General features: G+C 53.0%; 3 protein-coding genes across 6 annotated transcripts in view; 1 reads left to right on the forward strand and 2 right to left on the reverse strand.

Moving 5' to 3' along the window:
- Window positions 1-1,480, reverse strand: part of VPS9D1 (VPS9 domain containing 1) — a 5,495-nt gene extending 4,015 nt beyond the window's left edge. For both annotated transcript variants that reach the window (XR_001875048.1, XM_017816329.1), the window contains exons 1-5: window positions 1,412-1,480; window positions 761-833; window positions 583-675; window positions 331-493; window positions 1-50 (exon numbers count right to left, since the gene is read on the reverse strand). Coding sequence is in view for 1 of the 2 variants with exons in the window: in XM_017816329.1 (XP_017671818.1) it covers window positions 1-50; window positions 331-493; window positions 583-675; window positions 761-833; window positions 1,412-1,462 (430 nt within the window). In the remaining variant the exon portion in view is untranslated. The remainder of the gene's footprint in view (window positions 51-330; window positions 494-582; window positions 676-760; window positions 834-1,411) is intronic.
- Window positions 1,481-2,285: 805 nt separating this feature from the next.
- Window positions 2,286-9,448, forward strand: ZNF276 (zinc finger protein 276). Its single transcript, XM_017816330.1, has 10 exons — window positions 2,286-3,351; window positions 3,465-3,517; window positions 4,154-4,654; window positions 5,494-5,572; window positions 6,655-6,735; window positions 7,043-7,153; window positions 7,222-7,297; window positions 7,662-7,779; window positions 8,019-8,118; window positions 8,759-9,448. The coding sequence occupies exons 1-10, from the start codon at window positions 2,975-2,977 to the stop codon at window positions 9,042-9,044; spliced, it is 1,782 nt and encodes a 593-aa protein (XP_017671819.1). The 5' UTR covers window positions 2,286-2,974; the 3' UTR covers window positions 9,045-9,448.
- A 141-nt stretch (window positions 9,449-9,589) lies between these two features.
- The window catches only part of FANCA (Fanconi anemia complementation group A), a 33,073-nt gene continuing 17,874 nt past the window's right edge, over window positions 9,590-24,788 (reverse strand). Inside the window, exons 22-43 of one of the 3 annotated variants that reach the window (XM_017816326.1) lie at window positions 23,961-24,065; window positions 23,436-23,578; window positions 22,861-22,931; window positions 21,582-21,681; window positions 20,524-20,723; window positions 20,284-20,380; window positions 19,877-20,053; window positions 18,749-18,822; window positions 18,071-18,199; window positions 17,547-17,613; window positions 17,149-17,315; window positions 16,739-16,844; window positions 16,049-16,108; window positions 15,590-15,694; window positions 14,854-14,966; window positions 13,986-14,127; window positions 12,872-12,934; window positions 11,573-11,678; window positions 11,130-11,205; window positions 10,595-10,736; window positions 10,185-10,274; window positions 9,590-9,728 (exon numbers count right to left, since the gene is read on the reverse strand). In XM_017816326.1, the coding sequence (XP_017671815.1) occupies window positions 9,621-9,728; window positions 10,185-10,274; window positions 10,595-10,736; window positions 11,130-11,205; window positions 11,573-11,678; window positions 12,872-12,934; window positions 13,986-14,127; window positions 14,854-14,966; window positions 15,590-15,694; window positions 16,049-16,108; window positions 16,739-16,844; window positions 17,149-17,315; window positions 17,547-17,613; window positions 18,071-18,199; window positions 18,749-18,822; window positions 19,877-20,053; window positions 20,284-20,380; window positions 20,524-20,723; window positions 21,582-21,681; window positions 22,861-22,931; window positions 23,436-23,578; window positions 23,961-24,065 (2,441 nt within the window). In that variant the 3' untranslated portion in view covers window positions 9,590-9,620. Of the gene's footprint in view, window positions 9,729-10,184; window positions 10,293-10,594; window positions 10,737-11,129; window positions 11,206-11,572; window positions 11,679-11,710; window positions 11,766-12,871; window positions 12,935-13,985; window positions 14,128-14,853; window positions 14,967-15,589; window positions 15,695-16,048; window positions 16,109-16,738; window positions 16,845-17,148; window positions 17,316-17,546; window positions 17,614-18,070; window positions 18,200-18,748; window positions 18,823-19,876; window positions 20,054-20,283; window positions 20,381-20,523; window positions 20,724-21,581; window positions 21,682-22,860; window positions 22,932-23,435; window positions 23,579-23,960; window positions 24,066-24,788 lie in introns of those variants that run through there. The other 2 variants (XM_017816325.1, XM_017816327.1) reach the window with 2 other exon arrangements.

Raw genomic sequence — 24,788 nt, forward strand, 5'->3', positions numbered from 1 at the left:
CCTTCAGCTTCTGGTTCTGCAGAGAGGCCTCTTCCAGCGGGGTCAGCTCCCTGTGGGAATGGCCTCAGCACCCACCACAGGGCATGGGACACATCAGGGTCCCAGCCCACCCCACGGCCCCCTAAGCATGTGTAGGGCAGTCACCAGTCCTTGTGTCCCAGCCCATGCCAGCTCCCTATGTCCCATCCCTCTGTGTCCAAGCCCCCAGGTCCCACCCTGTGTCCCAACACCCCCTGTCCCAGTCCCCCGTGTCTGAGCCCCTCATGTCCCACCCCATGTCTCAGCCCACACCACCCTCCCTGTCCCACCCCCCTGTTCCACCCCCCGTACTTCCGAGCGCTCTGTGCCTCCGCAATCTGCAGCTTCTGGAAGATCTCCGGGGGCAGGAAGGGCGAGAGCTTCCCCCCCTCGTCTGAGCAGACCCGGCGGTGCCTGGGCAGGGGGGCAGGGCCCCCTCCCCTCTCCTGCACAGCCGGTTTCACCTGGGCTTTCCCTGGGGAGGGGGACAGGACAGGTCAGCTGTGCCCCTGTCCTGAGGGAGACCCAGCTCCCCAAAATGGGACCCCCCATCACATCACTCACCCAGCACTGCTGCAATGGATTTGACCCTCTCCAGGCACTGCTCTGCCAGCTTCAGCAACTTCGGGGTGTCGGGTGTGACACCCTCACTGCTCTCTGTGGGGAGGGGAGTGTCAGGGTCCCACCCCCTGCCCCTCCTTGATTTGGGGGAGGGCCCGGGGGGTCGGGGGTCCTGCCCTACCTGTCCCCACCGCCTCTTCCTGCAGGGCCTGCATGATGAGGGTGATGCTCTTCAGGTATTCCATGTAGGCCTCCTACAAAGTGAGGGCTCAGCTGGAACCCCCGGGACCATCCTGGGACTCCCCCGGGACCCCTGGCCCTGCTGGCAGCAGGGAGGTGTCCGGGGGGGCACCCGTGAGACCCTCACCACCCGGATCGGGCCCTCCCCGGGGATGTCGGGGCTCCGGGAGGGGCGGGGGGCAGCCCAGGGATCTCCAGACCCCGCAGCCTGTCCGGGGGTGGGGGGAGCTCGGGGCACTCTATGGCCTCCGGGGGACCCCAGGGCCGGGGCGGCCAAACGGGAGGCTGGGGGAGCCCGAGGATGCGGGAGGATCCCGCGGATGCGGGGACACACCGGGGATGCGGGACGAGCACTGGGGCGAACCCCGGGGATGCGGTGCGAGACCGGGGATGTGGGGGGAGACGGGGGATGCAGCTCCAGGGATGCGTGGGGAGCCCGGGGGTGCAGGAGGAGCCGCAGGGTGCGGGTGAGCCCGGAGAGGTGGGAGGTGAGGCCAGGGATGACCCCCGGAGGTGCGGGAGGATCCTGGGGGCGCAGCCCTGGGGGTGCAGCCGAGCCCGGGGGTCCCTCCCCGCCCGTCCCTGCGCTTACCCGTGTCCGCCCGGCGCTGTCCATGCCCAGGGCCCCGCTGGCCGTCCTCATGGCTCCCTGCAGCCCGCGGCCCCCCCGGCCCGGCGCGGGCCCCTCGCCGCCCCCCGGCGCGGCCATGGCCGCGGGGCCGCCCGGAACGGCGCGCTGGGGCCGCGGGCGCGCCCGGAGTGCTGTGGGACGGACCGCGCGGCGGGTCCCCCCGTCCGGCGGGGGCGCTGCGGGCGGGCGGAGCCCCGGGCCCGGCGGGGACGATGAAGCGCGATCGGCGCGGGCGGTTCCTGGCGGCCCCGGGCGGCCCCCGGGCCCCCCCCGCGCCCCGCCGAGCCCCCGGCACCGCCGCCCGCGCCGCCGAGCCCGCCGCACCCCCCGAGCCACCCGCGGCCGCCGCCTGCGCCCCGGAGGCAGGTGAGGCCCGGGCGCGGGGAGCGGGGCGGGGGAAGCGGGGCCACGGCCGGCGCCGCTGCCCTGGGACCGGAGCGGCTGCGGGGCCTCCGTCGGGACCAGCCGCGTACCGGGGCGGACTGCAGGGTCCGCGGGGGCCGGGCACGGGCGAGCCGTCGGTGTGGCGGGGCTGCCCCCGCACCGCCGGGGCAGACCCCCGGACCCGGGGCGCGGTGCCGAGCGCGCGGCGGGGCAGAATTTGCCTGTTTGTGCGGAATTTCTTCTCCTATGAAGCACCGAGGGTGCCGGTGCCGGTAACGACGAGGTAAGGAGGGGTTCGGCAGACGGGGAGGATGAGCGGGGGAACCCCCTGCCATCCCGGAGGACTCGGCCGCTGCCTGCCCCGGTTTAGGGGCGACCGGGACCGTCTTGCCATCCCGGTTTATGGGCGACCGGAACCCTCCCGCCATCACAGTTTGGGGTTTGGAGGTGACCGGGACCCTCCCGCCACCCTGGTTTGGGGGTGGCTGATATCCGGGCACATTGCGGCTGGGGCAGGAGATAACTGGGATCTCAGACGGCTCCGTTGGGTGTCTGAGTTGGATCAGGGCCGGAAGGAGGCTGTGCCGGGGGTTTTCCTTGTGCTGGCAGACAGTCGGGGTGCAGCGGAGTGATGGAGAGTATTCCACAGGATGGGAATGCCACAGGTCACTGCACTGGAAGACACTTTGCATCCTGCCCCGCTGCTCTGGGTCAGGAGCTGCGTGTCCCCAGCTCCAGGGCACTATCCAGGGGTTGAGGAACGGGACAGCCAGTGCTGGGATGTCCGAGGGACAGGACACTGGCTGTAAATATTTGGGAGATAAACACCAGGAAAGGGAAAGAACTGCTGAAACCAAGGGATGGCATTGGCAGAGCCCCAGGAACACCACAGTGAGGAGGAGGCTCCTCTACTAGAACACTGGGGCCAGAAAGGCTGATTTTGGGTCAGCTGGTGTGGGAATGGTCAGGGGGAAGGGAGATCTCTTCCTACTTGGATTTTCTGTGCTTTGCTGTAGGCAGGACTTTGGAAGCAGCAGGATGAGGGGAAGGGGAACATCCCACGTGTGTGGGTGCTGTCATCCAGCAGGGATGAGGGGAAGGGGAACATCCTAGGTGTGTCAGTTCTGTCACCCAGCAGAGATGAGGGGAAGGGAGACATCCTGGGTGTGTCGGTGCTGTTCCCCAGCAGTTCGGTCCCTCTCGGCAGGAATCGGCAGAGCCCTGAGCACCGGGTACTGTCGCCTGTGCCACGGGAAGTTCTCCTCCAGGAGCCTGCGCAATGCCTTTGGGAAGGTGCCCGTGGTGGGGGAGAACTCGGAGAAGCAGCGGCGCGTGGACCAGGTGTTCTTCACCGACTTCCAGCGGCTGGTGGGGGTGGCGGTGCGGCAGGACCCGGCGCTGCCGCAGTTCGTCTGCAAGAAATGCCATGCCCAGTTCTACAAGTGCCGCAGCGTCCTCCGCACCTTCATCCAGAGGGTGAACGCCTCGCCCACGGGCCATGCCAGGTCCAAAGGAAAGTAGGTGGCCTTTCTCCCGTCCTGGGAGCAGCACGGTGCTGCACGGTGCTGCGTGGTGCCACGTGGTCCCTCCATGACCCCCCAGCCCCACTGTGCTGCTCTGGTTTTTGCAGGAGCGGCGCGGCCCTGGCACAGCCGGGCACGGAAGGAGGTGCCTCCTGCCTGGGTGAGTGCCTGCTCCTGGAGCTGCTCCCTTTTTCCTTCTGCCATGCCACCAGCTGGGGTTGATGGGTGATGGGGAATGACCATGTGCAGGGCAAGTCTGGTGTCCTTTGACACGGCTGGTTATGGTTCCCCTTCTTCCCTCTGGCCTCCTGGGAGGATCCTCACCTTCCCAAACTGAGCCCAACAGGCACAAGCTCACCTGGGTGTGCAAAGAGCAGGTGGAGCGGGTTTGGGTGGCAGTGCCAGGCCTGTTCCAGCCACTGTTGGACACCGGGGACAATCAGAAATGTACTTTCAGCTGTGAAGTGAAAGATGGAGGAAGGTGGTGGAATCACCGTCCCTGGAGGTCTTTAAGTAAAGACTGGACGTGGCACTCAGTGCTCTGGTCTGGTTGACAAGGTGATGATGGGTCACAGGTTGGACTCAATGATCCTAAAGGTCTTTTCCAATCTCATTGATCCTGGCAGGTGCTGGATCTGCCCCGCTCCAGCCCATCTGGGCGCAGCCCCTTAGAGTGGCTACCACGTGCCTTCTGGGGCAGCCCCGGGGGGAACAGTTCCACATCCCTGTCCCCTCTGTGTCCCCTGCTGCCAATCGCTGTCCCCAGGCCTGACTGTGCTGCCTCTGTCCTGCACAGTTGACCTGATCACGTCCAGCCCGCAGTGCCTGCACAGCCTGGTGACATGGGCGCACACCCACGCCGGGAGCTGCCCCTCGGTGCCCGGCCTGAGGAGTGTCCTGTCTTCCGAGTACTGCGGCATCATCCGCGCTGTGTGGGGCTGCGGGGACGGCCACGACTACATCATGGACACGGCCTCGGACTGCAGCACCGTGCTGGTGGATAACGCCCTGGCTGTCAAACGCGAGTGGAGCAAGGGCACGGCACAACAGCGCTTGACTGACAACGGGGCTGGAGCAGACAATGCCGAGGCTGTTCCTGCTCCCAAAGCTCAGTATGCTCCAGTAAGGACAGCTCCTTGCCAGCAGCCCGCAAACAAAGGGACCACGGCGGTGCCACTGGATGTGGAGGACGAGGCACTGCAGGACAGGGATCCATCCCGCTCGGAGCTGGACAGCACAGCCTCTGTGCGGGAGCAGGCCCTGCCACAGCCCGTGTCCCCGCTGAGCACTGCCACAGGTAAGGGATTTGCCTCCTGATCTCCCTTCTGGCTTCTGGGGAAGGGAAGGGAGCTGGAGATGTGGCCCAGAGAGCGATGGGGGGTGGACCCCCTTCTTGGAGACTGCTGCTCCTCAGGGAGGACGCAGATTCATCTGGGAAGTGCTAACTGCCCGGAGAATTAGCTCCAACTAAGGATGGGTAGGCTGAGTGTTGCAGAAGGGACAGGGTAGCACAGGGTCATACTTCTCTCCCCATGTGCTGCTCCCCTTCTGATGGGGGGGCCAGACCCTGCTGCCGTGCTCTTCCCAGGGACACAGCGTGGAGCAGTTGCTGGTTCTCCAGCACCACCTTTGCCAGGTGTTTCTTTCTGCCAAACCCCAGGAGCCCCTTCTGTCCCCAAAGGAAAACTTCTGCGTGGGCTTGGACTGAGTGAACATGGGTTTGCTGCTGAACTGCCACAAACACCACTTTCATAAGTGAGGAATTAACACCTATTTTGAGTTCCAGAAGTGGGGCTGTGTTTAGCTCCAGTATCCACAGGAGATGTCTGCTGCTGGACACAGGAATGGCAGCTGGGACTTGCTTGGGGACGAGTCTTTCAATTATGGGTGTCACAGGGGGAACCAAAAGCTGCTCCTGGGAGCTGCAGGGCCAAGGCTGTCCTGTCCCAGAGTGCAGGGAGAGCCATCTCTGAGCACACAGACATAGTCTGGTTTAAACAATCATTGATTTGTCATGGAGCATGTGTTTCCTTCCCATGGTGTGACCACGCCGAGCACACCCAGTCGGTTCCTCCTCGGCAGCCGTGGCTCTGCTACTTTTCCTTGTAACGCACCATGTTCTCCTTCATTCCCTAGGACAGTTGAGTGGGAAGCAGGTTCTGTCTGCAACGTCGGATGAGCGGGTAAAAGACGAGTTCAGTGACCTTTCTGAGGGGTGAGAGAAGAGTGGGTTTAAAATAGCCTAAATGTCTTCTTTGCCAGTGTGAACTGCCCCAACTCGCAGAGCTCTTTGTCCACCAGCGCCCCAGCCCTGGTGGCCCCTCAGAACCTGTGCCGGAGTGGCGGCTCTGCCGCGGCCGCCATGGGGCTCCTGGCACTGAGGCTTTGAGCTCCCCTCCTCTGCTGGCAGGGGTTTGCACACACGTGTGCTTCGCGTTTGGTGGCTGCTTCCAGCAGTCCTGGCCCTGTTTCATCCCCTCTCTGATTTGGAGAAGAAGCCGTGCCGGGGGCTCGCTGGTGGGTGGCGCTGCTCCAGCTCCTCAGCCTCGGAGCAATTCCCATGTGGCTGGGGCTGCGGGAGAGCAGTGGGAGCTGGAATGCAGGCACGGGGTGGCACGTGGAGAAACCACCCCTTTTGCTCCCGGGGAGAGCGATTAACTGGGAAGTGGGAGCGGGAGGGAGCTTGGCAGCTCCATAGTCCGTGTGAGCAAAGATTTGGCTCAATCCTTCCAACACAAGTATTTGGAGTGGGGCTGTAAATACACCAATCCAGGCATTCCAAAGGGCCAAGTGCAGAGTGAACTATCAGCTGTCACGTTAAAAGTGCCACAACAATTTATTGCCTCTTTCTTGGCTTTGGGAATTAATTGCTTCTTCCATGGCTTAAAATGTAAAAGAAGGAAAAAGAAAAACCCAAACCCACGTGGCTGCTACATTTGAGGGAACACGGAATGACCTGCAGCTTCATTAACCTGTGCCAGACAATTATGTGACATTCTTGCTCCACAAAATTCCTTCTCCCAGTAGAGGAAGCGGAGCCACATCCCTCACTCATGAATAGATCCTTTCAGTAACAGCCATTTTTTTGTTCTCCTGACAGTGGTTCGATTATTCTTGCAGAGATTTAGTCCTAAAAGGACCTGATTTGAGTCTTTGCTCTCTTGGGGAGAGGCCGGGGAGGACACAGACTGGCTGCCATGCCCCGCGGTGGGGATGGATATGCTGGGAACAGGGAACTGCTGGTGCCCAAGGGCTATCCAGGTGCTGTGTGGGTAAAGGGTTTCTTCTCTCTCTCAGGGACTTCCTGAGTGATGATGAAAGTGAGAAGAGAAACGTGCAATCCTCAGATGACTCCTTTGAGCCTTACCCCGACAAGAAGTAAGGGGCTCCTGGGGTAGGGTGGGGGGGCTGGTGCTCATCCCCACAGGGCCAGCACATCATTCCTTATGGCTTTGTTCCCTACACATTCCTGTGGGGTCACAGTGGTGCCCCCAAGCCCCACATCAGGCTGAAGCTGGGCCACATCCCTGATCCCCAGGCCCAGCACAACCATAGCCTGGTTCGTGTACCTGGGGCTGTGTGTGCTCCTGCTTTGCCAGGTTAAGCATCAACCCGGGGGACACTTGGGTGGGAGGACTAAATTCAAGATCAAGTCTTAAACCCCTGTCCTGATTCCTTTTTGGAGGGTTTCTGGCAAGAAGAGCGACAGCAAAGAAGCAAAGAAAGTGGAAGAGCCCAAAATAAGGAAGAAGCCGGGGCCTAAGCCAGGCTGGAAAAAAAAAATCAAATGTGAACGGTAAGGAGGCTCTGGGAGGCTGGGCCCCAGCCCCATGCCTGCACTGCCTCACACAGCTCTGCTTCCAGGGAGGAGCTGCCCACCATCTACAAGTGTCCTTACCAGGGCTGCACCGCTGTCTACAGAGGGGCTGATGGCATGAAGGTGAGCTGGGGTCTGCTCCCATCCCAAACCAGTAGCTTCCAGTACTATGGAGTCACTTCCCTGTGAGCAGAGGATCCCCAATGGGTTTAATTCCCTGCCTTGCTCTGTGAGAGGCAATGAGCCACTAAAAGCAACCGGCTGGGAATCCCAGCCTCTTCCAGTCTGCTCTGCCTCTCCCTGCTCCTCCTGTCTTGGTAGGCTGCCATTGGTTCACAGCAGCCCTTGGAACAGATTCCACTGTGTCTGGTTAAAGCCCCTGCTGCCAGGGGCAGATTGGGATGCAAATCCTGTTTTTTCACATAGTGGTCTCTGTTTCTGAGGATCCAAGCTTTTCCCTGTCAGAAGCTCTGTCCTTGCTTTGCAGAAACACATCAAGGAGCACCACGAAGAGGTGCGGGAGAGGCCCTGTCCTCACCCGGGCTGCAACAAGGTGTTCATGATCGACAGGTACCTCCAGCGGCACGTCAAGCTCATCCACACAGGTGTGTCCCAGCAGGGGACAGGGCACAAGCACCCAACACCTCGTAGCACAAAGATTGGAGGTGCCATGGGAGGGCTCTGGGAGGGGGGCAGGACTGCCTGTAAACCTGGAACAACCCCTCACGTGGGGGACGCAAGGCAGGGGAGGAATTCAGACTCCAGCAGGGAGTGTGGGCAGCTGCGTGTGTGGTGCATGTTCCAGGAATTGGCAGATTCCATGACTCTCCTGTTCCCCTTGCAGAGGTACGGAACTATATCTGTGATGAGTGTGGGCAGACCTTCAAGCAACGCAAACACCTCTCAGTCCATCAGATGCGGCACTCAGGAGCGAAGCCCCTGCAGTAAGCGATTCCAGCCCTCCCCTCACAGCAAGGGGATCAGAGGGATCAGTCACTGTCCCTCTGGCACAGGAATTCTGGGGTACAAATGCTGCCTGTAGCTGGCAGCATCCTGGCCAAATTGCTTTAAATGGAATAAATGAGGAGAGGGATGGAACACCTCTCCTATGAGGAAAGGCTGAGAGAGCTGGGGATATTTGGCCTGGAGAAGAGAAGGCTCCATAGAGAACTTAAAGCCCCTTCCAGGGCCTAAAGGGGCTCCAAGAGAGCTAGAGAGGGACTTTGGACAAGGGCCTGGAGGAACAGGACAGTGGGGAATGACTTCCCACTGCCAGAGGAAAAATTCTGCCCTGGGAAGGGGGAAGGCCCTGGCACAGGTTGCCCAGAGAAGCTGTGGCTGCCCCATCCCTGGGAGTGTTCAAGGCCAGGTTGGATGGGGCTTGGAGCAACCTGGTCTAGTGGAAGGTGTCCCTGGCCATGGCAGGGGGTGGGACAAGATAAGCTTTAAGGTCCCTTCCCACCCAAACCATTCCAGGATTCTGTGATTCAGCGAAATGTCCATCCCCAACACCTGCTCCAGCTCCAGAGGTCTCCCTGGCTGAGTGAGTCAGGGTCAGATGCTGAGCCCCCTTTTGCCCTGCAGGTGTGAGATCTGTGGGTTCCAGTGCCGCCAGCGCGCGTCCCTCAAGTACCACATGACCAAACACAAGGCCGAGGCGGAGCTGGAGTTCGCCTGTGACCAGTGCGGGAAGCGCTTCGAGAAGGCCCACAACCTTAACGTCCACATGTCCATGGTGCACCCTCTGACCCAGACTCAGGACAAAGCCAAGCCACTGGAGCCAGAGCCCATCCTCCTCCTCACTACTTCAGGGACTCCAGAGAACCAGGTGGTAAAGCCAGAAGTGACTGTGCAGCAGGAACCCACCTGAGAGGGACGGGGCTCCATTCCCAGCCTAGCCCCGTAGAAACCATACGGCAGAGTGGAGATTTAAATCTACGTTTTAGTCTCCCAGAGAACTCCATGGAATTAGCTTCAGCTTGCTCAGAAAAGGCTTGTTCTCATGCTGTGATTTCCATGCTCACGTCTGATTCAGCAGTGTTGTACTAAGAGTGTCTAATCCCAGGGGAAGGGACATTGGCAGCACCCCCTTTGTGTCCCCATCCCCATGCACACATAGAAACCAAGTTGGCCACAACTGTTCCCTGCCTGCACAGAGGTACCCTTGGGGCCTCAAGGGGGACAGAGGACAGTGGGACAACTTTAAGCAGACATTTTGTTTTGGAAAAAAAAAAACAAACAAACCATAATTATGATTCCCAAAGCAAGTCTAAACTGAAATTTGTAACCTACTTTTTATTGTAACAAGAGCTTCATGGTTACGCTTGTAATAAATTATTTACAAAGTAATTTGAAAAAAAAAAAGGCCCAGGTGAGAAAGGTGGCACCTTGTGTGCCCTGGCAGGTGTGGTTGGAGTGTTGTGCTGTGCCAGTGTCTGCTCCTTGCTCAGAACAGTTCCAGCTCTTCCTCCAGCTCCATAGCCACAGCAGGCCTGGAGAAGTGCAGGAGAGTGGCTCCCAGCTCTGGGTCAAGTTCCTCACAGGTGGCCAGGAGCTGGGGAGAGGGCAAAGAGCCAGTTTAGACCTCATGCTTCCTCACAGCCAGTTCCAGTAACACCTCAGCATTTTGCTGCCTCTTGGCCAAGCACAAGCAGAGGAGGGGGAAACTTCAGCACCTGCCCTTGGCTGTATTTGATGTTTCCCTCAGAGACCTAATGGGAATGGCCACGTGAGGGCAGGATTTGTGGGAATTGTGGAGGACATGGCCATGGCACCGGCTGAGCAGCAGGTGTCCTCCCGCACCCAAGCAAGTTAGGGAAGCACAGAGCACTCCCAGGCATGTTAGGGAAGCACAGAGTACTCCCAGGCACGTTAGGGAGGCATGGAGCTTGGCACAGTCAAATCCGCAGCACCAGTGCAGGATCAGTGCCCCAGGAAGGCTGCGCAGGCAGCAGCAGCAGCACTCCCAGCTCCCACACACTGGGAGAAAAGGGAAAACATCTGAATGTACCGGCTGTATGTTCCCAAAGCTCTGGACGAGGCACTGTGGGATGGCTCCCATCAGGAACTGCCGGGCCACGGAGATCACCTCCAAGGGATCCTGCACAATACAAGAGGACTAAAGAACAGAATCAGTTACAGGAGGTTTTAAGGGTAGATTTAGATTGGGTATTAAGAAGAAACTCTTCCCTGTGAGGGTGGTGAGGCCCTGGCACAGGTTGCCCAGAGAAGCCGTGGCTGCCCCATCCCTGGGAGTGTTCAAGGCCAGGTTGGACGGAACTTGGAGCAACCTGGTCTAGTGGTAGGTGTCTCTGCCCCTGGAAGGGGGTGCAACAAGATGGGCTTTGAGGTCCCTTCCCACCCAAACCATTCCAGAATTCTGTATTAAAAGAAAAAAAAGAGAGTCCAAGCTTCACTCACATGCTCTGTGGGGTCTTGCTCAGACTGTGGCAGGACCTCTCCTTCCACAAAGAGCCGTAGCAGCTGGATGTACAAGTCGAGTGCCACGAGGAGGAAGGTCGGCTCTCGCCGGAGGAGCTCCCGGGGGAAGCGAGGGGTGAGGCTGGAGGAGTCACACACAGGCTCTGTTAGCTCTGCTTCCATAGGAGACACACACAGGCACAAGGCAAACACAGCTGCTGCCCTGCCCGTGTCTGGTTTACAAGTCCCATTGTGTGTAGGGCTACCCCAGGAAGAGAAGGCAGCCAGGACACCCCTGTTTGGAGCACAAGGCTGAAGGGAAACTTCTGGAAAAGTTCTTTAGCAAAAGATATGGGGCTCATTAAACACCAATCCTTCTCTGATCGGGTGTTCTCTCCTGCACAGCTCAGGTAAGAGGTAAATATGTGTTCATGGTCAGGCCAGTAGTGCTATCACCTGCACACCAGCTACTGTAGGTGCAAACCATCCCCTACATCCCCCCTCAGACCTCCTGCCCAGCCCAGCAGGACTTTACCTGTAGAATGCCACAGGCAGGAGGCGGATGTGACGGTCTGAGGCCGCGTTGCGCAGGACACAGTATTTCCCAGAGCCTGGAAGGACAGAGAGAGGGATTGAGCACCTTCTGTGGCCTCACCTTCTATACTTCTAGAGCAGCACAGGGGCTGCACCATTTCCTTTCAGCCCACAATAAATACTGGTGCTTGGGAGTGGTGACCAGCAAGAGAAGCAAGTTGTCCCCTCAGGTTTTCTCTACCAGGAGGAACAAAAACAAGTTCAGTCATTCCTGATCATCAGCTGCGTTTCCATATGCTGCAGTAGAAACAGGATTCTTTTTTTAGCTTTTATTCAAGTATTTTTTGTGCTGCTTCCTCTCACAGCTACACACTAACCCAAGCAATGGGCTCACCTGGCCAGCACCAAACCTCACCCTTCCACCCCCTGGGGGACAGGACTCACCTTGCTCTGCTGAATGGAAGAGAAATGGCCAGGATGTGCCTCTCTCTTCTAGGCACTGCAAGATCTCCAGGGACCATTCCAGAGATGTCTGAAAATCCACTCCTTCCTGGGTGTCAGAAAGGAGAAGTCATTTGTCTTGGGCTTTAGTTGCATCAAAGCAGAGGAACCTTCACAAGACTGTACATGAAGTGCTCTGTTAAAGGACATTAAATATTTAGCCCAAGTCATTCTCCTTACTCGGCAGCCTGGACTCCCCCAGGGAATTGGGCAGTGGAGCAAGGCAGTGCCTCTATCACTAAATCAGGCTACCACAGGGCTCAGCTAAGAAGCATTTGTGAGAGAGGGGGAAGCAGCATCATGGAATGCTTTAGGTTGGAAAGGACCTTAAATATCATCCAGTTCCAGGCCCCTGCCATGGGCAGGGACACCTTCCACTAGACCAGGTTGCTCCAAGTCCCATCCAACCTGGATCAATCAACAATCCACTTCACATCCTGCTCCCACCCCACCACACTCCCTGGAGCAGGTTTTGTCCCCTCTAACCTTTCTAGTGACAACATGTTTTGGGATTATTGTGGGGTTTTTTTTCATTACTCATTTTACTTGGATTAACCTCCCAGCTCTGTCTGCTCAAGATGTTTCTCTCCTCCCTGGCTCTTCCTCCAGACTCTCCCACAGGCAGACTGAGACCAAATGGTTACTTTTGCCTTGAATCTGCTCCCTGATCCAATCTGTGAGGTGACTCCACAAATGGTTGCACTTCAAAGCTGAGGTGACAGCAAAGGGACAGAAACAAGCCTTCACAGGCAGGAGGATGCTCAGGGCAGACAGCAGCTGGAAGTACCCTGTCATCTTTGCTCCTCCACTTAATAGCATTAAATCATTTGGAAAGTAATGTTCCTCCTTCCTGGGGACCCCTTCTCCCATGAAGTACCACATTCCAGCCTGAGGAAAAACATCATCTGACAGATGTGAAATGCTGCATAAAAGCTTAGAGAGATATGAGGTTCCTGCGCTACCTGGGAGGTGTAAGGTCTGAACAGGAAACTGCAAATAGTAAATCATTCAGGAAGAGAAATAAAATTAGTGAAAGAGGAGATAGCGTCAGCGAGAGGAAAACACAAGTTTAATCTGATGGGCACAGAAGAGCTTTCAGCAGGCTTGTCTGGGGTGTTGCTGATCCCTTCCTCCTGGCAGAACAAGCTCCCAGCCTTCCCAGTGCTGGTACAAAGCAGTTTTGGGCAGCAAACCAAACTGATCAGACACATGTCATGGGAATTCCCTCGGGGCTGAACTTACCTTTGGTGCTATTTTGGCTGAGATGAGATCCAGGAGTGAGAAGAACAGCAGGGAAACAAGGAGCTGCGAGGAAAGGAGGTGCCTGTTAGTTGTACCTGCAGTGGTGACTCGGAACTTGGCCTTTCCAATAACATTTCATCAGGTACATTCCCAGGCTGGACCTTGATGGACTACAAGCACAGTGTGTTTGACCTGCTGGGACCCCAATTACCCTCAGCCATTCCACAGTTCTCGCTCGCCCTGGCACTCTCCAGGATTTTGGGGGTGAAAGCTGCTGTTACTTCCTGTGTACTAAATGCTGATATCACCTCAATGACAACAGTTTCTGGCTCCAGACCAGTACAAACAGTGGAGGAGTCAATCCCACAGGAAGAGGAGCTACTGTTGTAACCGCTGCCAGGAGCAATAAACCGCCAGAGTAAACATGAGGCCCAGGTTCTGCTTCAGCACTGTTACCTGTGAACCTCTTGACATAGGGACTGTGCCCTAACCCCAACTTTTTCCTGGAAAATCAACAGACAGGACTGCTTGGCAGCAGCCTGGCTTCCTTCTCAGCAGAGCCCTTCAGAGAATTCCCCTCCACTGAGGGTATTGAGCATGGTGAAAGGCAGAGGCATTTCCTGGACCCTCAAGAAATCTGTCCCTGGGATTCTCAGCACAATTTCCCAGAGCCCTTAAAATGCCTGCACTGCTGTCTCACAAACTTCCTGCATCTCCTTAACCTTCCAGCCAAGTTGCCTGAGCTAAAATCCACAGGGACTGCTCTGTTGCTGGAGGGAGAGGGATCCTGGCACAGCATGGACCAAGCTCTCAGTCTCTGCAGGGCCCTCTCCAGCTTCAGTTTTTAATGCCACTGTTGAATAGCCCTCCCTGACTTCAGAGGAGCCAGAGTCTGAGTTAAAAGTTTAAGCTTTGCACAACTTTGCCTTTAGGATAAGAATTTACCAACTGGTAATTTCAGCCACCTTTCATCAATTAACCACCACAAGATTTCCCAACAGGGATTACCAGGGATACAGCACTATCTCAGGACAACTTTTCTCACTTAAAGACCACCTATTTCTAGTTTTTGGGTGTTGGGAAGAGCAGACACATAAAATGCACCCAGCCTTGCCTGCTCTGCATCAGTCCCCAGCCTCTCAAGTGCCTCTCTCCCTCGTCCACGTGGTGACTGCTGTAGGATGGCACTGTGGAGGAAGGCAGCCAAGAGCCAGGGAGGGTCAGAGAGAGGGAAAACAGCTCCTGAAGAAAGGAATCTGGAAAACAAAACAAGCATGTTATGGGTTTGGAGGGAAAAAAGGGGAAAAAATACAGCTGTGAATGAGGAGGAAATCGGGGACTTGGGCAAAGATGCAAGTTTGTGACTGAGACCAAAAAAATAAATTATTCTCTGCATTTTTTTCCCTGCAGTTGGATGTTACATGGAGACAGTGTAAGAAAAAAAAACAAGTCTAGTATCAGGCAGAAGAATTCCCAAATCTCTTTTATCAGCAGTTGGACAGGTAGTTAACTCTACACTACAGAAGCCTGTGATTATCACCTGCCATAACCTGCAAGGAGATTCTTACATCAATTCCCAGCTTTTGGAGAAAAGCTGCAGGGCGCTGACATACAGCATGACAGGTAAAGAGGGAAGTGAACAGCCAGTCAGCAGCTTCAGGAGCCCAGATTCCCCAAATCCGGGGAGCAAAGGGTGTGGCAGCTCCAGGGAATAACTCAACACTGTGCTAAGGCTTTGTCTAACCAGGACTCTGCCTTCCAGCCTCTTCTACGGAGATTCCTTTTTCCTTATGGGGAAGCACTCTGCCCCACATTACACACAGGGCCAGACTAAATAATTATAATGACCCATTTTGAGTTTAAAACCTACAAAAGAGTCTGTGTAGAGCTGTCCTGCAAGGCTCAGCCCACATGAGCATTCCAGGGCTCCTGGGGCTGGTCCTTCCAGGACAGCAGCTCCACACTCCATCCCTCACACACACCTGGTACCTGAGGACTGCCAGCCCCTCAGTCTGTCCAGCTCTTCTGCAAGTGGAGCCCCAAAGAGTCTCTTCCACTGAGAGCAAAGTACTGGCTCCAGCCTTGGCCACCACAGCTGGGGACAAAGATGGAAACCAGCAGCATTAGTGGTGGTGTGCTCAGTGGTTGGTTGCAGTCAGGTACAGCCAGGTACTCAAAGAAAGGGTTTTTTCCCCCTCTCCTTAATGAAAAAATCCAAGTTGTGCATAAACACATCAGAAATTTCACATCCTGGAAATGCAGCGGGTCATTTGTGACCATGCTCATACCACGGTGCCCTGGAACTCCTTTAGCAGGACCAGTCAGAATGAAAGAACAGTTCCACAGGGGTGATGTCCACACTCACCACATGCAACAAAATGTGTGTCCCCGTGTAAAATAGCACACGAGGAGTTGCACACAGGACGGAGAAAAAAAAGTGGGCATTTTGGTTGCTTGGGATGTAACAACCAGCCCCCCATAGTGCATCAGAGACCAAGACAAGCCTCCCAGCTCCCTGGTCTGAAACAGCCCCTGTGGTAACACACAGGGAGCCCAGAGCTGGGTTCAGTGATACCAAGGGCTCAAAAACAACCTGGAATTTTCCAAAGGCATTAAGAGTTTCTGTTAAATGTTGCACACTTAAATAACATTTAAAACAAGTGCTCTGAACTGGTGCTGAATTTCTCCCAGCACTCTTCAGCCAAAGTGAGAAGTTACCGCTGCAGAGAGGAGCACCAGGGGACATTTGGTTTGACAGGCTGTTAGAGCATCGTTGACCCCCTCTGCTGCCTCCTCACAGTCCAAGCTGGCATTGAGCAGGCCCTGGAAGAGGATAAATGACAGGATGACTCCACACATATGTCTCTGCTGCTTGAAGTCCCTTACTGAGCCATGTGAAGTAATCAGAGATAACTGTAGGGGTCAGCATGGCTCAGCAAAAGAAACACGTGCTCAACAGCTCCTTCCCCCACCAGCTTTACTGCATTGTATTAAAATTCACCTATATCACTACTTCCTCCTGCCACCTCTCCTCATTTTCCTGGATTACTGCTCTTCTTGGAATTACACTAGGAGTTCTCAAAACAAGGGTACAAAGGGCACACCTCGTGTATCAGGTGTCCTGGGAAGGGAAGCTCTGAGCAGGGACAGTGAGGCAGTGACAAAAGCAGCAGTTACCCTGAAGAAGTGAGCTGTGATGTCGTAGGAGAGCGCGTACCCTCTGGAACAGACATTTTTCTGCAGGAAGACAAGGAAAGGGAAACAAAAAAAAATTAATTCCTTCCCTTTGGAATATGATTTTCTTAGAGCATTTTGAGTGTCTGGCAGAACAGGGCTCAGAAAGCACAGATCACCCTGTGAATCCTGATGGCAGAAACGTGGTTTCTATATAAAGCAACCCCACGACTTGTGCTACACAGTCCCTGCATCCCCGATCACCACATGCCTGGGGTGGCAGCAGCAGATGGATTAACAGCCTTGGGATGAACAGACATTTCTGGCTGTGCCTAATGTGACATTGCTGGAGAGCCTGGAAAGGCCAGTTGGGATGAATAAACAGAAGTCAGCTCTCTTCAGAGCACAAAGCAGTGTCCTGAGGGACCTGCAAGTCAAGTGACCTTCCCCCAGGAAGCTGCAGGGATGTTTCTGGATGTTTCCTAGAGTATTTTCACAGGAGGATGAAGAGGATCCCACTCTACAGCAAATCAGTTAAAGGCCCTGGCATGACAGAGGGATTACAGAGGGGCTCATGCTCAGCCCCTTCCAGGCCTTCACGGGAACACTGGGCAGTTCGGCTGCACTCGACCTCCTGACCCTTATCTAGAGCATTTACCAACAAGGAATTACTGTTTGGCTCACAATACGTACCAGCTCTGAGTTCACAAAATGAAAAAAGTCTTCACAGTCTAACACTGTTTTCCTTCCTTTCCAACACACGGTGATCAGAGCAGATGCAGGGAGCCCGACCAGAATCCTTAGGCAGGGAAAAATGAAAAATTGAGGTTACTGTCAAGAAGAGAATCAGCCTGCCCATGAAGATGTGTGGCCTTTGAAATCCAGTCTACTAATAGGGCAACAGATAGCCAAAGACAACACATGCAAATGAAGTTAAATGAGGTGAGTACCAGGGAATAAGTGTCCCTTGCACAATTGTCACCATGACATACAGTGTCAGTCACTTGCTGTGGAATCAGAGGGGAGGACACATCACACACACTGTCCTGCTCTGAGCAGCAGTGTTGGTGGAGTTATTCCCAGCTGCTCAGACCTACACTTGCCTTCTGTGCAGCAGCAGCTCCTGCTGCCTCCACAGCTGCTCTTCCAAAGCAGATCCGTGCTTTCTGTCTCTCAGTCTTCCCTGGAGAATCTCGAACAGGAAGTGTCTCTGGGCAGCCGAGCAGCTGAGACGCAGCTTTTGCCTACAGCTCAGCTCCAGCACCAGCTCCTGAACAGAGTGTGGGGGGAAACAGTCAAGGCTACACATCAGCCTGCAGTCAAACCCTCTTTGTTTCTCTGAAGAAACATGGAGATCAATAAGAAAAACCTGCCTCAATCCCCATCCCACTGCTCACACATGAGAACCAAATGGAGACTCACAAACACCAGGGTGTAAGGGAATACTTTGGTCAAGTTCTAGGATTGAACATCCAGGTAACACATCACAGTCTAAAATCACCTGCAGCCTGCAGAGAATCTCAGGGCTAAGTGACATCTTTGACTGGCCACAGCCACCCAGGTCCAGCCTGAAAAGAAGAGACACATGAGGTCACCAACCCTGTTAGCCTGGGGCACAGCACAGTTCAAATACAGTCAGATGCTTCAGATGAACGCAGAGCTCAAACATTAATGTGCCTTAAATAAGCTGTAGCTGAGACAGCAGCTCTCCCCTAACCTCCCTCCTCATTTTCCAGCTCCAGCCACGCCCCCAGGGAACTGGTGCTTGTCTGGCCGAACAAATCTGAGTACAAAGTCAACTTAGAAAAAGACAGCCAGACTAGGGCTTCTCTATGGCTGCAGCCCCAGACCTCTGTCACCTAAAGCAAGATGCTTATGCAAAAACTGGTGAGTCACTCAGGGCCACCTCCCAACTCCCACTTCCAGCCAGACCAGAAGGGAACGGCTTCCATAGCCCCATGGAAGGGACAAGCTCCCATTCACAGCTTCAAGGTTATTAGCAATGGAAGTCACAATACAGAATACCTCTGTGAGGAATCCAGGAGGGCATTGATAATAACTCCACATGCCTTCTCCAGGTCTCCATCACAGCCACCAGCAGCGGAAGGTGCAGGAAGATACCGTTGATAGATGGCCCAGTAATGGAAATCCTGCCTGAAATGTAAAAAAGGAGGAGATGGGAAATCTATTTGAATGGTGCCCTTTCCTTGATGTAATAGGAAGCTCACACACCAAGTGTGATGAATGATGTGTGATCAGACAAAAGCAGCACATAAGCACAGACATGAAGAGTCCTCCAGCAGATCCCACCCGTCCCGATGCCAGTCAGCTCTTGGATTCGGAAGTGGGGAGGTTTTGTGCCAAGTTATTTGGAAGGGCTGCACATACAGGCTATATTGGTGAGCTTCATAGAATCCCAGAATGGTTTGGGTGGGAAGGGACCTTAGAGCTTATCTTGTTCTAGCCCCTGCCATGGGCAGGGACCCTTCCACAGGTTGCTCCAAGCCCTGTCCAACCTGGCCTTCTGTAGGTTAACACCCCCCCCCATTCCAGCAGTGCTTAGCTCAGGACAAACCACAGCAGGCAACAGGCATTTGTGTCCTCCAGTAGCTGTTTATTTACTTCCTGGTTTTCAGTGCTTTGCCCTAATTTGGGTGGGAGACTCTTGGACTGCTCCCTTTCCAAGAGCCCCTCTGCACTTACCTTTCTGAAGCAGAGAGAATATCCTTTTCAGGGCACACCTCAAGCTCCATCAGCAGCCACTCTCTGAAAGACAGCTGGGAAAAGCAAGAATTTATTAATGGGGGAGAACAGCAAGGCAAGTCACTTGTGCAGAACAGCCACCTGCTTTCCAACATAAAATGCACCTTCACTTCATCCCCAGACACAATCCCGTGTGGATTGAAAGACATGAAACAGGGGACATCAACTCAAGGAAGTTTTTGTCCTTTTTCTCTTGTAGGAAATCCAAGCTAAAGCCCCACTGGCCTTCAAAAATTCACGGAGAACCCGTAAAGCCTGTCTCATACCCACCCACCCCTTTGACATTTCCAACCACACTCATCACCTGCAAGCCCAGATACCAGAACAAATGTGTGTTATTAGAAATAAAGGCTAAAATGAGCAAAGCACCTCAGTCAGACAGGGTGGTGTAAGCATCAAAGGGAGGTTGTAACACAGAGGTATTTCAGCCCTGCACTTTGAGCAAGCACAAGGAGTCATTCTAGGAACACCACAAAGTCCTCTGCACAAAGACAAACTGGTTTTAGAGGAAGTAGGTTAAAAAAGGAAAGTCTGTCAAATCAGACACACAACAAGGGTGGTACAAAGAGAAGAGCTGAGATGGTGACCTGCTTCCAGCAAGGCAGAGCTAAGCAATCCAAGGTGCACAGGGGGCTCATGGGAACATTGATATTTAGGCAAAGTACCAAAAAAGCAAAGATTTTCAGCTATTTGTCTCACCATCGCTTTACAGAGAGCACAGCAGGGAGCCAAGGTGATGGACAAGCCTTTGTTCTACAGTTCTGCAGTTTCCTACTGATATGGTATAGCTTGCCAAGCTTCCTACTTTTCCAAGAAGTAGGACACAAGGTTTTACCTCTGGTTTTCTCTTTCTACCATATCATTACCATCACAATCCACAAATAACACTGAATACACATCCCAGCCCACATGACTCAGCTGTCAGGCCAACTTTTCAGGCATTTAGCTCTTACTTTAAGGCATTAAGCTCTTACAAGAAGCTTTTGATCACCAATAAGGAAATTGCAGAGGGCAGATCTAAAAAATGAGAATTACAGGGTGAATTTAAGGCATGGAAAAGATTTGTACCTGGAATGCTTTTTCCTTTAAGAGCTCTTGGAAGAGTGCTTGCTTCCACAAACACAGGCTGGCTCTTCTGTAGTTCAGAGAGGGGCAGGACAGGGAGCTCCAGGTTAGGGCAGTTTTGTCCTCCCCACACAGGACCCCTCGAGCTTCCAAGCTCAGCCGAGGCACAAGGTGCTGCAGCTGGAACAAAGACACAACACCCTGCACGTGGCTGTCACAGAAACAGCCACCTCTGGTTGTGTGGAACTGCCAAACCAGCTGATACACCAAGGGGTAAGAGGGGAGGGTACAAAGATGTACTTTTATAATGTTTTCTTGGTGTAAGTTATAATTGCACAGGGCCCTGCAGCAGGAAATTGGGCTGAGACTGAACTTTCTCATAGAAAACGGCAAAACTTTCACCCTTTTACCTTTTTAATCAGGCCAGGAGGAATCAAGGCACAAAAATCTTCATGAGAATATGATGAGAACTTGCACATCGCATAAGTTGCTGCTGCAGTGCAAAACCTGAGAGAGAAAAAGAAGGAATTCCATTATCTGGTTAGTTCAATTCCCTCCACATGCTCTGCAAATCCTCCATGGGAGCTTTCCCAGCATCCCAAAAACCCTTCAGCTGGAGAAACAAGGAGTTGGTGGATGCACTATCTCACCTCATGTAGAAGGCAAATGACTCTTCTGTCCTGCACATGAGCAAGCAGGTCCAGTACTCAGAGATGGAAAAGGCCTTTTCAGCAACAGGCCGGGAGATCCCAAAACTGGCTTCTACTCCAGGAATTAAAGCTCTCGATTCACTTAAGTGGATCACAAAAGCTGCTAGTCCTAAAATATGAGCATCAGTCAGGGAAGGACCCTGAAAGGCAAAATAAATAAAGAACTAAAGAAATTTTGCTTGTGACTTTGTAACACTTCCTTTATAATATTGTAGCATTTTGTCTCATTGTGACATTTCCATTGTAACACTTTAACATTTCATTTCTTACATTGTAATACTTCATCTATATCATTGTAACATTCCTTTTGCACCAAAAGGACCATTCTCATGGAAAAAGCTCTGAATTAATGAAGCAGCAGAATGTTGCTTCTGCCCACTGACCAATTAGTTGAGCAATATCAATCAAGCTGATGAGACACAACCTGCAGCAGAAGTGGAGGTTTCTGTAACACAGCAACTTAAAGCAACTCACTGTAAATTCAGAATCTGGGTTTCTCAAGGCTTTTTATCTTCTCTGACAGCTAGTTTGGTCTATCAGCCTTTTACTTCCACCCTTGCAATATCACAGGGTAGAGAAAATAAACCACACAATTCTTTAATAAGGAAATCATGCACTGCTGAGGCCCAGATTTGGGGGGGGTTATTTTATTTTTAAATTTTTACAAGTGAATTATTTGATGTGGAAGCTTAGGAACGAAGCATTTCACTATTTTTCTTTTGCCTCCTTCCTCAACTTGCCTATTTTAGCTTCTGTTAAAATGTATCTAGAATGCATTTACCTTCCACAGCAGTGTTTCTGTAGGAAAACATTCACCTCACACTCCTGAGGGCAACTCCATACTGTTTGACCAAAATGGGATTATTTTGGGAAGCCTGGAGGCCAGTGAAGTCTCTTCACAGCGCAGCCTAGACAGGTCCATGCCCCCCAGCCCAGGAAATGGATTAGGATAGTCCTCAGCACACTATAACCATAGGATTCCCGGTTGGAAAACTGACCTGATGATAAATGAGCTGACAGAGCCTGGCCAGAAGTGCAGGTAAGAGATTCCTGTGTCCACAGATCATCTTCACCAACAAGGAGAGGCATGGGCCCTGCCTGCAGAAGGAGAAACCACAGACTTATTTAATTTATCCCCGATGCAGGAAGAGGTGATTAAAAATGCTTAAACACCGTGGAGCTGAGCCATCCTTGTCTGTAAATATACCACAATTATCATTCCCTTTACAGGCTCGAAGGAAGGGGCACTTTTGTGGTACCTAAGCAGAGAACCCCTACAGACATGACCCTCACCAGTGTCCTGCCTCACATACTTGATGATATCCCACATACTTGTCATCTCAGAAGGTCAAAGTGGCCTCTGAGGTGACAACAAGGGGAGGAGGAGCTGCCTGGGGCACAGCCTCAGCACAAGGTAAACAGAGGCAGAGCAATAAATGGGATCGAAAACAAAGCAAAAAGAAGTTGGTATCACAAGGTCCTGCTACATAGCAGAGGAAGGGAGGGAGGGACTTTTCCATCCAGCTCAAAGAAAAACCCATCCTTGAGGAGATCAGGTGGGAGTTGGGTTAGAGACGATTTCCTGGGACTCTTGTTTATTACAGCGACTTCCCAGCACAGGTTTTTAGCACTGACTCATCTGCTCCAGGGCAAAGCACTGTAAGAGAGGGAAGGATGCTCTGGTTGCCAGAGCACGCTGCCCTCTGGAGAGCAGCCCCAGCTGGGAGCCCAGCCAGCTCCTCAGCACGCTGCTGTTTTCCAACAAAGTGATTTTCCACTGACATGTTGCCCATAATGTTTACAGACTCTGCTACATCATGAAGAACGTGGCTATCAACAGTTCTTCCAGGGGCAGAGCAGTGCTGCCTCTCCCTCCTCAGCCAGGCCAGAAGCAAATGAGTCCCTGCCAAGGGGAAGTAATTCCAGGACAAAAAGGATTTGCTTCATTGCCATCCCCCACCACTGAGCTGCAAACATCTGCACGATCACATCGTGTTTGTGGGGAGTGTTTAAACCTTGTCACAGAGCACAAAACAGAGCAAAGGCCACTTTTCTGCAGGGATCAGTAACAACACAGGAGAAACATGTTTTATTTACACAAATACTTCAAAGCACATTAATTCTCAGAGTGTAGAAGCTCTGAGTGAAGCAGCCTGCAGCTGCCAGCCTAGCACAGTGGGAATGAGCAGCTAAAGTTCCTCTATGCCCCTGGAAAAGTGTTGGAATTCTGGTGTATCAACCCATTCTGATTTCCCTACTCTTTGACTCACATCTTACCTGTCAGGAGGGTTAAAAGAGGAAGCAGCTATTAGGGTTTGGCAGAATGATGTCAGCAAAAGATCAACAATCTGAAATAAAAAAAAAAAACAGGAATAAAAACCAGGAATAAACCTGGAACGAAAACCACACTGCTAATTCCTGCTTGTCAGGCTGGATATCTAGACCTGGTTTTCTGCTTTGTGTATATTATGTTTCCTGATATTAAAACAAGGAGACACACTGGTTAATGATATTCACTCCACCTTGTACAGATCCACTGGCACTAAGGATGGAAAATTAAACCCCTAACAGCCCAGGAATGATCCCAGCACACAACAAACACCTAGACAAAGCTGCTGAGGAAAGCCTTGCTCATCCCAGGACTGCTCTGCCAGAATATACCTCTAGATCTTGTCATCCAACAACTTCCAGGAGGTTAAGACACATGAATATTCTGTGCAAGGCAGGACAAGGCAGACAAAAGGGGAAGTGCATTTCCTGCTCTCCGCAGACAAAGCAGCCTTTCACAGCTACCATCCAGATGCATTTTTCCCAGCCCCATTGTTTCTCTCCCCAAGCCAGATGGTACTCACACTCCGATGGCAGGGTTCCAGCCTGGGGGCAGGAATGGAGACTGGGATTGGAGAATTCAAAGGAGCAGCTTCATTCTCATCACTGCTGTCACTCAGGACACTCCGGAGTCTGTCTGAAATCACGGCAATCTGTGCTGGCACATCTGCGGGGAGGCGACAGGGGCAGAGAGGAACCAGGACAGCAGGCATGGAGCATTTGCAACCCCCCACAGCAGCAAGAAGAACAAGTGAAATGTATACTTTAACATATGAAAGGGGGCCCAGGTCACCAGGTGAGCCCAGGAGCGGGGCTGCAGAGACTGGTGTGGCACCAAGTGATCCTCACAAAGATGGAGTCCCAAATTTCCCAAGGAATTAAAATATATGTATTAATAGTTGGAAGGATTATCAGCTCTGAAGGATTTCCAGCTTCAGGTAGCAATGGCAGTAACTCTTGCTGTGGCTTTGGCCAGCATTAGCCACACTTTATTCAGGCAGCTTTTGGAACAGTGAATGAGGGGTAGTTATAACTTGCATCCCTCTTACCTTCCCACTGAGTCTGGTCCACAAACAGTGTCCTGAGCTCAGCCAGCTCAGCCTTCAGCTGCTCAACAGGCTCTTTGGAAAGGCTAGGCTCTGCTTTGGACCCATCTGGACAAGGAAGAGAGGAAATACATTCAGCAATCTCTGTGTGCACTTTCTGTAAAAGCAGAATTTACTTTTCCTGAAGCTCTAACAAAACCCCAAACTGTCAATCTGCCACACACACAGCTTTGTTTTTACATTCAGGATGTGCTATTTAATTAATAATTGATGGGTTTATGCCTAGTTGCAGAGAGGAATTCAGTTTTTAAAGACAAGAGCCAAAAAAAGTTCTGTTTTCAGAGTTTTCTTCCTACTTCCTTTAGCTCTCCCCTCACAGAAACATTTGCTGTCCTCAAAAGACTGGAATCAGACTCAAAAATGCAGAGACAGATATTACAGCATGGATACATCATCAGCTTCTCCTCAATTCAACACCATGCACATCTCCAGATGCTACATGTTACTGTGTTCTTTTTGTTTAAAAGAAGGAATAAAAGGAAATTCCTTTAACCACTAGAAAGAGACGCCACTAGCAACTGCCTCAGCCCCCAAAACCACCCAGAGTTTGTTAGACAGGAACAACTTCTTGTATGAGAGCCAGGAATAAATCACCCAGGAACAAGAACAGCAAATAACAAAGGTTGTTACTGGTTGTAAATACGCTGTAAAATAAGGTGTTAGGAGACCACTGAGTCATCTGTGTGAGAGTGAGCACTGAGAAACAGGGTTTGAGGCTGCTCAGTGCTCAATCCTGCCCTAAATCCAGGCTCTGTGCAGAGCCCAGGGACA

Source organism: Lepidothrix coronata, unplaced genomic scaffold (genome assembly GCF_001604755.1).
Source record: "Lepidothrix coronata isolate B3197 unplaced genomic scaffold, Lepidothrix_coronata-1.0 Scaffold54, whole genome shotgun sequence".
NCBI classification, from domain to species: domain Eukaryota; kingdom Metazoa; phylum Chordata; class Aves; order Passeriformes; family Pipridae; genus Lepidothrix; species Lepidothrix coronata.

Bases quoted from the DNA above. Each gene is read 5' to 3' on its own strand.
- ZNF276 (XM_017816330.1), top strand. From the start codon at position 2,975: ATGAGGGGAAGGGAGACATCCTGGGTGTGTCGGTGCTGTTCCCCAGCA. The intron at 7,780-8,018 runs GTGTGTCCCAGC...TTCCCCTTGCAG, and splicing joins CGTCAAGCTCATCCACACAG to AGGTACGGAACTATATCTGT. The intron at 8,119-8,758 runs GTAAGCGATTCC...TTTGCCCTGCAG, and splicing joins TCAGGAGCGAAGCCCCTGCA to GTGTGAGATCTGTGGGTTCC.